At 53.8% G+C, this 14540-nt stretch overlaps 2 protein-coding genes across 2 annotated transcripts; one reads left to right on the top strand and one right to left on the bottom strand.

The window, feature by feature from the left end:
- Positions 1 to 43: 43 nt before the first annotated feature.
- On the top strand, positions 44 to 12127 carry IMPDH2 (inosine monophosphate dehydrogenase 2). The gene is made up of 14 exons (XM_085309782.1): positions 44 to 98; positions 192 to 293; positions 741 to 815; positions 1295 to 1501; positions 3622 to 3709; positions 4330 to 4529; positions 5583 to 5673; positions 6492 to 6587; positions 8004 to 8075; positions 10333 to 10476; positions 10710 to 10854; positions 10937 to 11080; positions 11454 to 11537; positions 11855 to 12127. The coding sequence occupies exons 2-14, from the start codon at positions 252 to 254 to the stop codon at positions 11874 to 11876; spliced, it is 1410 nt and encodes a 469-aa protein (XP_085165908.1). The 5' UTR covers positions 44 to 98; positions 192 to 251; the 3' UTR covers positions 11877 to 12127.
- A 981-nt stretch (positions 12128 to 13108) lies between these two features.
- Positions 13109 to 14444, bottom strand: NDUFAF3 (NADH:ubiquinone oxidoreductase complex assembly factor 3). The gene is made up of 4 exons (XM_085309783.1): positions 14226 to 14444; positions 14066 to 14132; positions 13840 to 13940; positions 13109 to 13612 (listed from the first exon to the last, which is right to left on the bottom strand). The coding sequence occupies exons 1-4, from the start codon at positions 14439 to 14441 to the stop codon at positions 13529 to 13531; spliced, it is 468 nt and encodes a 155-aa protein (XP_085165909.1). The 5' UTR covers positions 14442 to 14444; the 3' UTR covers positions 13109 to 13528.
- Between the last annotated feature and the right edge of the window lie 96 nt (positions 14445 to 14540).

Consider the following 14540-nt stretch of genomic DNA (forward strand, 5'->3'; position numbering starts at 1 on the left):
GGGCGGCGGCGGCTCCCCCTGACCCCTCTCCCTTTCCGCTGCCCCCCAGTGACTTCCTCATCCTGCCGGGCTACATCGACTTCACGGCGGACCAGGTGGTGAGTGCGGCGGGGCCCCCGCGGCGGAGGAGGCGGGTCGGGGCCCCCGGGGCAGCCGCCGCCGCGCCGCTCACCCGCCCCTGCTCTCACCAGGACTTGACCTCGGCGCTGACCAAACGGATCACGCTGAAAACGCCGCTGGTCTCCTCCCCGATGGACACGGTCACCGAGGCCGGCATGGCCATCGCCATGGCGGTGAGTGCCCGCCGCCGGCGTCGCGGTGTTCCCGCAGCGCCAGCTGGGCTCCCTGCTCCCGGGCGCTCTCTGTTAGTTTTATCAGCGTTCACCGTAGCTGCGTGGCCTTGCACTGCTGTGTTTGGGCCCTGCGAAGCCAGGGGAAGTTAAATGTCTTGTGGTGTGCACCCGCGTCTGCTGTATAATCATCTAAACGCTTGCGAGAACAGACTGGAGCCTTGTCAGGATAAGTAAGTGCCTTGTGCTTGGCCCTGCCTCCGCCTGGGGCAGCAGGAAGGGAGGTCGTGCCTCTGGACAGACGTTCCCTGTGCCTGCCTGGCTCTTGGCTGAAGGCTTCCAGGACTTGCTCCCTGGGGGTGGTCAGCTCTGTCTCTCCGTTTGTCGAATTTACTGGATAAAGGGCTGCGCCTCTTTTCCGGTGACTTACAGCCTCCTTTGTGTTACCAGCTCACAGGGGGAATTGGGTTCATCCATCACAACTGCACCCCGGAGTTCCAGGCCAACGAAGTGCGGAAGGTGAAGGTAAGCGACTGAAATGGCAGCGGTGAACTGCACTTACCGAGCGCTTCGCAGAAGTGGGCAGTGGGTTCTGGCTCCAGTGGAGCAGCCGTGAGATAAGCTGCAACTGTGAGAAGAGACCATTAATGTCTGCCAGGTTTCCATGCTTCAGAACCGTAGTGGCGATGCAGCTGCCCAGACAAAGCTCTCGTACGTTAGGCGTTACCCTATGTGCAGCTTAGGACTTGAGAACGGTGGCTAGGCCTCCTCTGTGGAGGAACCTTCCCTGTAATCTCAGAAAGGTTAGTCTGGGGACTCCTTGGAATCAAATGCTGCCCGAGCGAGCCTGGGTGGTGGTTTGTGAGTCATCCTGTCGGTGGACATCTGGCCGGCCTGGGTGAATTGCAGACCTGTGTGGCTGCAGTAACTGTCAGGCATGTGTCCCGCTTCTGCTCGGTCTGGTTGTACGGCTTATTCTGTCTGCTGAATCTGTTTCTTTTTAGAAATACGAGCAAGGATTCATCACAGACCCTGTGGTGCTGAGCCCCAATGACAGAGTGCGAGATGTGTTTGAAGCAAAAGCTCGCCATGGATTCTGTGGCATTCCCATCACGGACAATGGGAAGATGGGGGGAAAGCTGGTTGGGATCATCTCGTCTCGCGACATTGACTTCCTGAAAGAGTCGGAGCACGACTTGCCCCTTGGTGAGGTGAGAAGGGCTTGCGAACAACTGATGGACGTGAGCATTAAACTGCTTGTGATGAGGAAAAGGATCAATGCATGGCTGTGGGGGTATGGTGCCAGCTGGAGGTAAGAGGTTCCACATTACCTATGCTGGATTGGGCTTTATTTTAGTCCTAGGGCTGGAATATCTCCTTCACTTACATTCTCTCCATGGGTCTTGTGAAGGGTTTGCAGAAATAGGAGAAATGCTGTGCAGTTGGTGCATGTCTGTGACTCTCTGTGGGTTTTTTTTCGGTTGTTGTGGGAACAATCCTCCTCTCTACGGCTGGTACCCTCCCTTGGTTCGGTAGCTCCTGCTGCTCCTGGAGGCTGCTGTTGTCTGGGCATTAGCCAGCGCTGTAACTGCATTCTGTTGAGCAGGCCTTCCAAGCATAATTGCCTGAGCTTGGAGACTGATAACTTAGCTTTTGTAGTGCTACAGAAATACCCTCTTTCAGAAATAATGTTCTTTCCCGTGCAGGTGTTGATTTCTGTTACTTCTGGTATTTGCGTTACACGAGCTGCGTAACTGTAGATCTGCGGTATTGTCAGCTTGCACCAATAGTGCTTCTCAGTCAGCCCCTGCTCTTGACTTGGGACTATTTTTAGCTCTCGCTGACCAGACCTGGTATCACATGCTCTTCCCTGTTTGCTTTGAAATTGCCTATAAATATCCCTAACGGGAGTCTTAAGACAGGAGTGGGTTGTAAAAGTGCACATGGTCCTTTTTGAAGTGAGGTTCACCCATTCAGAAGAGCCAGATAAGAATCTGGTCTCATCTTTTACTTGGATCCTTCAGCACTGCGGAGTTGGAAGCTTGCTCATGTTGTCATTTGATGCTTACCTCTGCCACCAGACAAAGCTAAGGAAATGAACGGTCTCTTAGATCTCTTTCCAGTCGCAGTCCAGCAGTGATCTTGCTGACTTGTTTGTTGCCATCCTGTTAAATACAGAGGTCTGCTGTGGCTCAGAAAGCTCATGGACTCCACGGACTTAGGGAGCGTGTCAGGATATTTCTCTGATTTCTCAGGCTTTTCCCGAGGTGTGGGTTTTGTCAGAAACGGGGTTCTGGGTGGAAGCAAGCTGGGTGAGCCTCCTCCCTGTTGCTGTGTTCTTGCGGTATAAATAACTAAAGCATTCCCTCTTTTATTTGTTTTGTGCAGCTCATCTGTCTTTCTCAGAGGTTAAACAGGATTCCCTTTTAGCCTTGTCTGGCCGCCTTGAGTAACCTTTTACAAAAATGTCCCATGTGAAGTTTGTCTGATCACAGAACACTGTAGGTGGGAGGAAAGGACCTCTGGAGGTCTGTAGTTCAACTTCCTGCTCAAACCAGGTTCAGCTGGAGCAGGTTTCTTGGAGCTGTGTCTGGTCAAGATTTCAGTGTCTCCAGGGATGGAGATTTCACTGCCTCTCTGGGCCTCTGATCCAGTGTTTGCCCACCCTCCTGGTGAACACTATTTTTTCCCTTATGTCAAATCAGAATTTCACGTGTTCCAACTTGTGTCCATTTCTCCTTATCTTTCCACTGTGTTTTGGTGCTTGTTTGTCAGAATGGATGTGGGTGACCGTGTTTGTTTGAATTCAGACGAATCCTTTGCCCCACTGACCTTCCCAGCAGACGTGGGTTGCTCTGAGCAGAGTCCTTCCAGAGACTGTGTGCTGGGGACTGCTGCCTGCAAATGAGCTTGGGGACGAGTGGTGTTTTTGGCAGACACCATGGGACTGTGGAAGTACCTCCAGCTCTTATTTGCCTGTGCCCGATTGGAAGGGAGGGCTGTTCGGGTGGTGTTCCAGACAAGGGTCATCTGAGAGTCCTCCCTTGCTTCTAGATGCTCTCCCTCAGCTTGCTGAGGCCCTCCATTATCTCCATTTTCACTACTGTAGCGGGTTTGTGGCTGCACGTGACAGATGCCATCTGGTAGCTGTGCTTGTGGGGAGACAGCATGTTGTAGGCTGTGTGTTTCTGCAAGTGCGTTGCTGTGCTGCAGGCTCCTTTGTCCGCAGAGCCCTCCCGCAATGCCGCTGTGGAGCGTTTTGGGTGGGCAGAGAGGCTTTTCAGAATTGTGCGGAGGAGTTCTGGTGACTCTGTCTTCTCTCTCTCGCTAGATTATGACAAAGCGGGAGGATCTTGTTGTGGCCCCAGCTGGAGTAATGTTGAAAGAAGCAAATGAAATTCTGCAAAGAAGTAAAAAAGGTACCTACAGGTGTCTATGTGACATGAGAAAGGGTTGTGGAAGCACTGCATTGGGAGCAGTAGTGAGTGAAACGTGGGCACACGTCTGTGCGTGGGTGGAACATGGAAGGGCCACGAGCCAGTGCGAGAAAAGGACGAAGAGGAGAGACAGTGCCCAGAGCCCTGTGCCAGGGTACAGAGTTTACATGCGTTCATCTCGGACCTGTTTTGAAGTTGAGGGGTGCTTGGCAAGCCAGGAGCTGAAAAGCTGCAGCATGTCTGGCCACACGTCTTCAGTTTTGTATCCTTTACATTTTGGCACTCAGCTCAGCTCTGCGAGGGTTTGATAGTGACTTTAACAGAGTATCCAATATCTAATTATTAAAAAAGCTGTACATGTTTTATGATCAGTTTGAAAATAGCAGGTCCGTTCCTAGTCCTCCAGATTCCTTGTTCTGTTCCCTGAGTCAGGGCTGCTGGCACCTGTGACCAAAGCAAGACTTGGTAACGTAGCCTTTTGAGTCTCCGTCACGTACCTGTGTTGGGGTTTCTGCCTGCTACTTCTGGTCTGCTGCGCTGCTCTGGGCTAACACCTGCCTCCTGCAGAGATTTGCAGTAATGTGTTTTCTGTTTGTTTCAAGGCAAGCTGCCAATTGTTAATGAGGATGATGAGCTGGTGGCTATAATTGCCCGCACGGATCTCAAGAAGAACCGGGACTACCCTCTAGCTTCTAAGGATTCCAAGAAACAGCTGCTCTGCGGTGCCGCTATTGGAACCCATGAAGATGACAAGTACCGGCTGGACCTCCTTGTGCAGGCTGGCGTAGATGCAGTTGTTCTGGTGAGCTGCCTGCAGGCTTTGGCATTGGCCTGAGAGGTTGGGGTGGGCTGAGAATCCTATCTGAATGAATCCCCCTGACACATGGGGAGCAGCACTGCAGTTACTGTTTTCAATACAGATCCTTTTGCTTTAGAACATGACAATTTTATGATCTTCCCATCTCAAATTCAGATTGGAGTCCTCAAATAAGAAGGGATCCACTTGCCCGGGAACTTGTTTGGCCTTAAGGAAATATGTAGGGTGCAAAAAAGTCTTGAAGGCTAAGTAAAGAAATGCTATCAGTTAATACAGAGTCTTCTACAAATGCTTCTTGCCCTCTGACACCATCTTCTCTGACTGATGGTCTCAACTAGTTTTGCAGAATAGCACATTTGACAGCTTACAGTTTTCCTTAAACTGCTCAATATCTGTTACTGTTTTATTCTTTTAATTGCGTGATACTCAGGGTTGCAGATCTGGAGTAGTCAGCCTGCTCTGCTAGTCCCCACATCTGCTCTGTAAGCTTTTGGGCACAGTAGTCACTGCCTATATTTACACATCGTTTTCTCATCGATCATTAGCTTACAAGTCCACCATTCTCTGAGGACATGGCTGAACAGTATTGCAGCTGGAAATGTTTAACAGACACTGCGAGTCAGCTGGATCGTTGAGAATTGGCAGGACTCGAGTGGTTGGCATCTGGTCTTTCAGCTGTCCTGGTGCACAGCAGGGAGAAACGTATCCACCCTTCTGCCCTTTTGTGTTTCACAAGGAATATTCATGATTCCACCTGTAGTTTGAGACTGGGCTGGTGGCATCCTGTTGGCAGCACCAGCCACTTCTTCATGCTGTCTCCAGCCAGAGGTGCTGCATGAGGCCTACTGTAGGTAGCTGGGCAAGCTGCAGGATTTAATGGCTATTACTGAAGCCTTTACGATAAACTGCCTTGTGTGGGGCCTTACTGACTTGGCAACTACTTTAGCAGAGAGCCCAGTACACAGAGGGAAGATCTGAGGATTCTCCAGAGCTCTACTGCAGAAATTCTGGTTCAAATGGGTTTTCTTTCTCTTGCAGGATTCCTCTCAGGGAAACTCCATTTTTCAGATCAATATGATTAAATATATTAAGGAGAAATACCCTAACCTACAAGTTATTGGAGGAAACGGTATGAATCTGTTGAAGATTGTTCTTGTTTCTAAAGTGTATTTGCTTCTTAGACATAGATGGAGCTGCAGGGATGTGAATTAGATGTTCCTCTTCTTGAATGTCTGTGATGTTGAACTCTGCAGTGACTCCACAGAGAAGTGCCCTGCTGCTGCCACTCTGCTGCAAATACTTCATTCTGCAGCACAGTGCACTATACCTCCTTGCACTTCAACCACTGTTACACCAGTTCAAAAATTTTAAAATTGTGGATAATTGCAATAATGAATATTGCTTTATGTGGAAATCTAGTGGAAATTGTCCCTGCCTCTTGACTGTAGAGTTCAGCAGTTCTGTTCTTTACTTGGTTAGCATGTTACTGGTGTTGCTGTTAACAGCAGAGTGCTCTGTCCTCACTACCTGCTGTAGCCCAAAGTGTTTGATGGCATGTGCTGACCTCTGCCACCTTACTGGTCATCACCTGCCTTCAGCCACTAGTTTTTGTGAAAAGTCCACAACTTCGGGGCTTTCAAAGTTTAGTGTGATGCCATTGAAAATAGGCCTGGGTGGGAACAGCCATGGGAAACAGCGGCCTGTGTTACAGAGTAGCCTAAAAGGCCAATGTCTTCATATCCCCCGAGGCCAGCTGGCACTGAAACTAACCCTGCTTTTGCAGGTAGGCCTGGCAGCAGTGAACAGTGAGGCCTGGGCTTTGACGCAGGTATGCAGCTGCCACTCTGGGTAGAGGATAGTTGCAGCCACAGGGGCATGCACCAGGGCAGAGTGGTGTCATGTGCAAGTCTGCTTGTCTGTCTTCAAACAAGTTTCTGCTCTCCACAGTTGTGACTGCAGCTCAGGCCAAGAACCTCATTGACGCAGGGGTTGATGCCCTGAGAGTCGGGATGGGCAGTGGCTCCATCTGCATCACACAGGAAGGTGAGAGAGATCAGCTGTCTCCTAAATAGGTTGAAGACATCTGTTCAGTAGAGATTCTGCTGAAAGGCAGCGTAGCCGGGATGGACTTCTCCCACTGTAAAGGCAACATCTAACAGCAAACGGTCTTTTACCCCTTCTGTCCAGGATGTTCTCATCACTTGGGTCAAACCTCTGGGGTTGCAGCAGCAGCAAAGGCCAGTACTGACCGAGACTGAGTAGAGCAGGTGTGGCACATGTGGCTTTGCCCCAGAAGAGCCGCAGAGGCTTCTGGCTAGTGTGGGATGGGGCTGGGGGCAGCTCTGCACTGAGAGGGACTTTCCAGATCTCCAGTGTTGACAGCCGTGGGGATGGGTTAAACTCGCCAAGCTGTCTGTGCTCCCCTTCCCTGTGGCAGCAGTGTGCATGATGCTTAAGTACTGCTCTGCTGGGCTTGATGCCTTCTTGCAATTTCCAGGCCGAAACAGGATTTCTGGCCCTTGTCTCTGCAGTTAGCTGGAGCTTATGCTGAGCAGAGGCAGTATCACCCTTAGCTAAAAGGTGGAGAGGGGTGTCCCCTACTCAGCCTGAAGGCATGGCCTGGAGGAAGACTGCTGTGAAGACAGAGACTCAGTCTTCATGTTTTGAATGTGGCAGATGAGGTGCAGTGAGGCAGCGTGAAGTGCTGCAGCCTGCAAACACAGCCCCTCTCTGCCTCGCTCCTTGGTCCTTGCCACAGGAAGCAGCGAGACAGCAGTTGATCGCTGAAGGTGGTACGTTAGCACGCTGCCAATGCCAGCATGGAGCCTAAGAGCAGCCCTGCCTGGAACTAGGCTGTGTTCTTGCTTTGCCTGCCATGTGTGCACTGGCTGCAGGAGATTTCCCAGTCAGGACAGTGCATCTCAGGTGACCTTTACTGAGGAGCTGCTGTGTCCTTGGCTGTCTCCCAGACAGCACTTGGACTGAAGCTTCCATAGTAGGAGCAGAACAAGGAGGCGTTTGCCTCTGTCTGAGGTAGTGGGCTCACGGTGTGCGCTGTTTTGCAACATGGTGAATGTCTCCAGAGGCTGCTTCTCTTGGGTGCTGCGGGAGGTGGGCCAGGGTGCTTACTGGGGGGAAGGAGCAGAGAGCACAGCACTTCTTAACAGGAGACATGGGTGCAAAACTGTTCTAGCCACAGCTCCCCAGGTCTTTGCCCTTTTAGAGCAAGAACTCTGGCTCTTGGGGTTAGCAGGATTCCCTCTCTGGATGGCTGCTGGGGTAGGGCGAGCATGCGCTGTGCCCAGGGACTGGCCTCTGGTTTGCCTCGGGCTAGGAAAGATTTGCAAAGTCAGCTCTGTCCCACACCGTATGCTCTGCCTAGTAGCAGGTCACTGCTGGGGCCCTTTGTTCTGCTGCTGTTCTTCTGTCTCTAAAATGTGTGTGTTTGTTTTTGTTTAGCTGCTCCAAAGATCCCTCCAGACCTAAAGTCCCACAGCCCCAAATGCCCTTCTACTGTCACGGGCACCTATAGTAAGTCACTTGCCCTGTTCCCAACCCTAATTATGTGTCTTGAAGCAGGACCCTGATTTGGCTGCACATGGCCCTACTGCTTGTTTGAGAATAATTTAGCTGTAGATGCACTTGGGGTTTTGTGGCTTTGGATACTGGTTTTGAACCTGAAACTCAAACTGAGAAACCTTTCTGAATTCTTAAAGCAGGGTCTGAACTATCAAGGCTGAGGGCATTCAGGCCTGTCTATCCTCCATTCCAAAATCCAGTTCAGGAGCCTGACTGGGCTTTCCAGATGCATCTTTGGGGTCTCTAGCTGGGTGTGCACCTGCTGCCCCAGTGCTGGGAGATGATCTCTGAGCAGACCTTGATCCTGCTCTAAATCTGGCTCCAGTTGTGGGGAAGTTGTGCACTGGCTAAGCTTTACTTGAAGCTAGCTCCCTTGGGGTTAAAAAAAGACTTACCTGTGTGTGGCCAACTTGGCAACTGTGTACCAGAACCACATCTTTCCCCACTGACTTCTTCCCCTGCCCAGCAGAGGGTGCAACTTTGATCTGTACTTTTCTGAAGCTACTAGATCAAGCAGACACTCAAGCTGAGTCTTGTTTTTTTTTGTCCTTTCTCTTAATTTTGAAGCCCCTCACAGGGAAAGAGTTTTCCATTGCAAATCCTGGAAGGTTTTCTCTAGTGTAGCGGTTGATTTTGTAGGATCACCCTTTGCAGACATGCTAAAAAAGACAAACCATCACCCTGACTACTTGGAGTGTGTGTGTGTGTGTGTGTGTGTGTGTGTGCACTCCGAACCTTGCTTTGGAAGCCTGCACTGCCTTCCAAGCTGTGGCGCTGGGCCCTGGGAGAGTTGGGATGGCTTGATGCTCCCGGGAGCCCTGAGCCCAGCTGTTCGTTGAAGGGCTGGTCTCCATGGTCACTGCTGTGAGGTCTCTGCAGCCTCCTCTTCCCTGGGGGGAGAATGGCACAGTCCCGTAGGTAGGCTCAGGGCACAGGTCCTCTGAGATCGGGTCTTTCCTTCTTCAGCAGTCTTCCCTTGCAGCATTTGTGACCTCAATGTGGCCTTCAGCAGCATGGTGCCAAGTGAGACCATCTCTTTAAGACTAACAGCATTCATGTTACTGCTGGCAGACACTTCCTGGCTGGCTGAGTCCTAGCTTGATGCAGAGTTTTGCTCAATTAAAATCAGTTCTTTCATGATCTCCACCTGGAGTCTGGCTTCGCTCTTTAAGCAGCTGCTGCTGAGCCCTGGGAGCAGGGCGAGCACAGACTCCAGGTCTTGGCAAATCTCTCTCTTGCGGTGTGTGCTGCCAGTGCTGCTCCCAGGCAGACTAAACAACACGTGTAGTTTGCACTCTGAAGTATTAATCTTGCATGCCTATAATCTTATCCGGTGTATCAAACTAACTGACTGGAGAAAAGGCTTCCAGTTAATTGTGGGGAGGGGAAGTCTCCAGGAGAGAGGCTTACCTTGGCATACTTGCATGCCTGCGGCTGACAAATGTGTTACGTGTCCTGTGATGGTTTCCCCTCAAGCCTTCCCAGGTACAATGGAAAGCCTCTAACTGTTAGTGACTGAGAAGAGCAGGTAAATCGGAAGACTAGTAACTTTTCACTATGGGACAGCTAAACTTAAGAGTTCTTGCTACGCTGCAGGACAGGAATGTAAATTATTTCCTGCAAGCCATCAAATCATCCTGCCCATTTCCTTTCCCACTGCTGCATGTGTGTTTCTGTGTGTGTGCAGATAGATTATATATATGTATATATAATAAAATGTATATATACATATATCGGCTCTCTCCCAGCCAGCTGCCTTTTCATGCAAGAGACACATCAGACAGCTGCTGGGTATACAGAGAGGGTTCTGGCACTGCTAAGAAAGAGCAAATGGTGGGACATGCCAACATGCTAGGGATGCTTTGGAGAGAAGCTTTTGGAGTTTGATCCACTTCTTTCCCAAGCTCCCTGCACATCTGCTACGTACCAGGATGAGCCACAAGACTTGGCTGAGCCCAGGCAATCAAAAAATAACCCCAGTCCCAAGGTCACCTACAGCTTTTGGAGTCAAGGGCTGTGAGGACGTCCCAGCAGGCATCTCCTGGGCTTCTGCTTCTCTTGCGATTCAGCCTAGGGAGGAAGCATCCAGGGATTTGCGTGTTCCTGAGTGCTGGAGCATGTGTGTGCTGGAAGCCTGAAGGGCCTGCTGGGGAGGGGAAGTGCTGCAGTGTGGGAGGTGACCCTCTTCCTGCTCTCTCCCTGCCTGTAGTGCTGGCGTGCGGCCGCCCCCAAGCCACAGCAGTGTACAAAGTGTCCGAGTATGCCAGGAGATTTGGAGTGCCAGTGATTGCAGATGGAGGGATCCAGACAGTTGGGCACATCGCGAAGGCCCTTGCGCTCGGTGCCTCCACAGGTGAGCAGAGCACCAAGCAGCTGGGTCGCTCATGTTGTACTGTATAGCAGGAAATCTAGGATGGGACTCGGGATAGCACTGGAGTGTGCTGGGCACGAGTTGGGTGGCTGTGGGCACAGGTGTCCAGCCCAGTACAGGATGCTGTGTCTGGGGGCACCAGATTGCCCTGGGGGGTTTTGCAGCCACAGCCCATCTGCTGCTGACATGCTGCTCTTGGTGATCTCTTGCACTAGTGATGATGGGCTCTCTGCTGGCTGCCACCACGGAGGCCCCGGGCGAGTACTTCTTCTCAGATGGAATTAGGCTGAAGAAATACCGGGGCATGGGTTCGCTAGATGCCATGGACAAGAACTTGGGCAGCCAGAACCGGTATTTCAGGTAAGAGATGGTGCTTTGGGGCAGAAGGTCAAGCTTTGGGGGCCTCTCTGCTTCATGAACTTTGTTTTCGCCCCCCATGCAGTGAGACAGACAAAATCAAAGTGGCACAGGGAGTCTCTGGGGCAGTGCAGGACAAGGGCTCTATCCACAAGTTCATTCCGTACTTGATTGCTGGGATCCAGCATTCCTGCCAGGACATTGGTGCCAAGAGCCTGACCCAAGTTCGGTGAGTAGTCCTCCTTGCTTGCACTTTGGTTAGGCCACGGTACTGCCATTTAGGGTCTCAGGGCAAGCTGTCCCCAAGCTGCAGTGTTTGGCGTCATCTGGCCTCACTGTAGCCCTCTTCCCTTGTCTCCAGTGGGTGCTGTGTGATGGATGTACCAGCCCCAGGGGTGCAGGAGTGTGGTCTCCTGCAGCATATTCCAAGTGTGAAATGCTGGGATATCTCATGCTGCCTGGCTCTTACAAGCTCAACAGCGCTCATCCTGGCCTCAGCTGGAGGAACCAGCATCTGCCTCGTCCCAGTGCTCTGGCTGCTTGTGTGCCAGAACCCTCTCCAGGCTCTGGCTGACCTGTGACCAAGTGTCCTTCCTCTTCAGAGCCATGATGTACTCGGGAGAGTTGAAATTTGAGAAGAGGACGACTTCTGCCCAGGTGGAAGGAGGGGTTCACAGCCTCCATTCGTAAGTGCTCCTGCCGCTGCTGCGTCTCCCTGGGCTGGGTGTGTGAGGCAGCTTAGCACAGTTGTGCCGGGCCTCGGCTGCGCTGTGGGGCTGCGCTGAAGCCTGTCGTCTGGCCCTGGCCAGCATTGCTCCTGCAACAGGGCCCAAGTGGAGGAGCTGCTGCTTGCTGCTGTTATGCCAGGAGCGTCCTGTCCCTTCTCCATCATGGCCTGGCAGGCTGGGGGCTGTTCCTGACTGTGCCCTCGGTTCTTTCCTTGGGACAGGTTTGCTTTCTGGTTTGCTGCCTCTGAAGGGTCCCCTCACTCCCGTTCTCGCAGGTATGAGAAGCGCCTCTTCTGAAGCAGGTCCATCTGTGTCTTGTCATCGTGCCACTCAGCCCTGTGCCACCCTGCGCAGGAGCTGCTCTTGCTGCAGAAGTGCCATTACTCTGTCGGCTGCCTGGAGCCCCCCATGTCTGTCGGCTGCTTCACCACCACCTGGGAGGGCCTTCCAGCCACCCGGGAACTGTGCTTCTGGACTAGCACCTGGAGCCTTGCACGTGTTGGCCGTGTTTTACAATAAAAGAGGAAAAGATGTGCAGTTGGCATGCACTTGGGTTCCAGAGCAATGAGCTCCAAGTTGGCCTGAGGCCCCTCTTCCCTTCGTGCTGCACATACCCATTCTTCCCTGTCTCTCTCTCCTTTTCCTCTTCCCGCACCCTGAAGGTGCCCTCCGTGCAGTACGTGTCACTGGGATCTGTGCGATTACTTATATGCCACATTCTCCTCTCCGTGTGCGTGACTGGGGCAAGAACTCTCCCCAGGGCTTCTGGGGCTCTGGTTGTTCCCAGTACAACCCAGAAACTGATGGTGGTGGTGAGCCCGAGCCACAGGAGGAAGTAAAAGCGAGTGACTTATCTCCAGCACAGTAAGCGCTCCAGCTCAAATCACTGCAGAGTTAGTACTGCTGCGAGAGGGAGGGAGGGAGGGAGGGGCTGCCAGCAACCCCAGGAATGACAGCGCCTGACACCAGTGCGAGGACGGCTGCACTCTATCCGACTGTGCAGCGCTAGCAGCAACCTTAGATGCAGAACCTGAGATAAGAGAGGCACCATCGCTGTATCCCATGGAGCTGAGGTTGTTGTTAGGCTCCCAGATTGTGTCATGGTTGTGTTAACTTGGAAGGGCAGAAGGATGCTTAGCAAGAGGGCAGCTACAGCTCAAGGGCTTGTGCAGGAGGTAAGGGCTCAGCCCAATTACAATGTGCAAAGTAAACTTGCAGTGGTGGCAAACCTAGAGCAGAGGTGGCAGAGCTGAGAAAAAAACTCATTCAATCAGGACAAACTTAGAGGCATGTAGGCAAGAGGTACAGGAGAAAGGGAGAGGAAGGTCTGCAAAGGGGCCCAAGCTGTCATACCGCTCACAGACACAGGCCTGCCTTGGGGCAAGGGCTTCCTACTGCTTAGAAGTTGGTAAACCCCTGCCCACCTCTCCTCCTGAGCCCATGCTGCCTCCACGCCGCCCCGGGAGTGCGATACTGCCCATCACCACAGAGGAGCCATGACAGATTAACACCCCCAGGCCAGACGAGCCTGTTCTTCAGGCAAGTTTATCACATGGTGTGCAGAATCCCAGGTGCTGGGGATGCAGCAACAGCCAGCAGAGCAGGCGCCACCTCGCCAAAACCTCACGGCTTGGGGAACAGTGCTGCTCGCCGCGCTCAGGCCTTGCGTTACTCCCAGCCAGCCGCAGCCCCGCTCCGGAGTGCCCCACAGTGCCCAACCCACCACTGGGCACAGAGGACAGAAAGGCCCGTGGCTGCGGGGCCAAGGGCTGAGCACACGCGCTCCACAACGCCCTCCCTGTGCGCACAGGGCCACCGCCCAGCCAGCAGCCGGGGTCTGCCAGTTTATTCCGAAGCACTTTCCCCCTCTGGAGCAGCGGCAGTCAGGGCGCGGCAGCCCAGTGCTTTAGGCAGGCCAGAGGAGCTGTTCAGCCCGCGGCCGAGAGCGCCTAGCCGCCCCGGGGAGGGATGAGCCCAGCAGCTGCGAGGCGTTTCTCGTTGAGTAGAAAGTTGAAGGTTGCACATGCATTCGGCTGTGAAATAAGAAAAGGGAGCGAATGAAGGCCAGGCTGCTGCTCCCCACAGCCAGGCCCCACACCAGCCCTCAGGCAGGAGACAGCCCTACCCCGTGGGGCAGAAGAGCTCCCACCCTCCAAGCTTGCCCGTCCCCACGCAGGCAGAGCCCCGCGGAGCAGGCAGGCTGCCCATTACCAACCCCTTCCCTGGAGCCGGCCGCCCGCGCACGCACGCCCCTCCTCACCGTGTCCTGCACCTCCACAGCAATACCGCACTCCCGCATCCGCTTGAGCACGGCGGGGTGCAGCCGCTCCACCCTGTCTCCCGTGCCCAGGACCAGGATCTCTGCAACAGCAGGCACAGCCGGGCGCAAAGCTGGCGTGGTGGCAGCATTTGGGCCTGCTGGGCCCCGGCAGCGCCGCCCCGCTTGGGCAGGCTGCGAGGGTCAGGGCCGCCCCCGCCCCACCTACCTATTCGGGGCTCCAGCAGCCGGAACAGCGACAGGCTCTCCTGCGAGATGTCCCTGTAGGAGCCGACCTGTGGGGACACCAAGGGGGCTGAGCGGGGCAGGCCCCCCCCCACCCTGCTGTGGGGCAGGGAGGCGTGCCGGCCCTGCCGTGGGGCACTCACGTTCCACTGGAGGATGGCGCGGGGCAGGATGGCGCAGGGCCCCACCACCAGGCTCCCGCTGATGGTGAAGCCGCGGCTGGTGTAACCCTCGATGAACATGGTGTTGGGGGACTCGGGCTCCAGCACCGTCAGCCGCGTCCGCTGGTAGAGCTCGTCGTCCGCCGGCGTGAGGCGGTGAGCACGGCTCGGCGCCCTGTGGGGCAGCAGCTTGGGCATGTGGGGCCCACAGCAATGCCACGGCTGCACCCCCCCCATCAGCCCCACAGCCACCCCACAGGGACCCCCCCTGCTAGTTCCCCTCCCATGGCTAACCCC

This window comes from Rhea americana, unplaced genomic scaffold, assembly GCF_003343005.1.
Source record: "Rhea americana isolate MKP2758 unplaced genomic scaffold, rheAme1 scaffold_303, whole genome shotgun sequence".
NCBI lineage: Eukaryota > Metazoa > Chordata > Aves > Rheiformes > Rheidae > Rhea > Rhea americana.

What these genes read in the sequence shown, in the direction of transcription:
- IMPDH2 (XM_085309782.1), top strand. Translation starts at nt 252, where the DNA reads ATGGACACGGTCACCGAGGCCGGCATGGCCATCGCCATGGCG. An exon ending in TCTGCAAAGAAGTAAAAAAG is followed by an intron (nt 3,710 to 4,329) that starts GTACCTACAGGT and finishes GTTTGTTTCAAG; the next exon opens with GCAAGCTGCCAATTGTTAAT. An exon ending in GGGGTTCACAGCCTCCATTC is followed by an intron (nt 11,538 to 11,854) that starts GTAAGTGCTCCT and finishes CCGTTCTCGCAG; the next exon opens with GTATGAGAAGCGCCTCTTCT.
- NDUFAF3 (XM_085309783.1), bottom strand. Translation starts at nt 14,441, where the DNA reads ATGCCCAAGCTGCTGCCCCACAGGGCGCCGAGCCGTGCTCACCGCCTC. An exon ending in GCGCCATCCTCCAGTGGAAC is followed by an intron (nt 14,133 to 14,225) that starts GTGAGTGCCCCA and finishes GTGTCCCCACAG; the next exon opens with GTCGGCTCCTACAGGGACAT. An exon ending in GCTGCTGGAGCCCCGAATAG is followed by an intron (nt 13,941 to 14,065) that starts GTAGGTGGGGCG and finishes CTGCTGTTGCAG; the next exon opens with AGATCCTGGTCCTGGGCACG.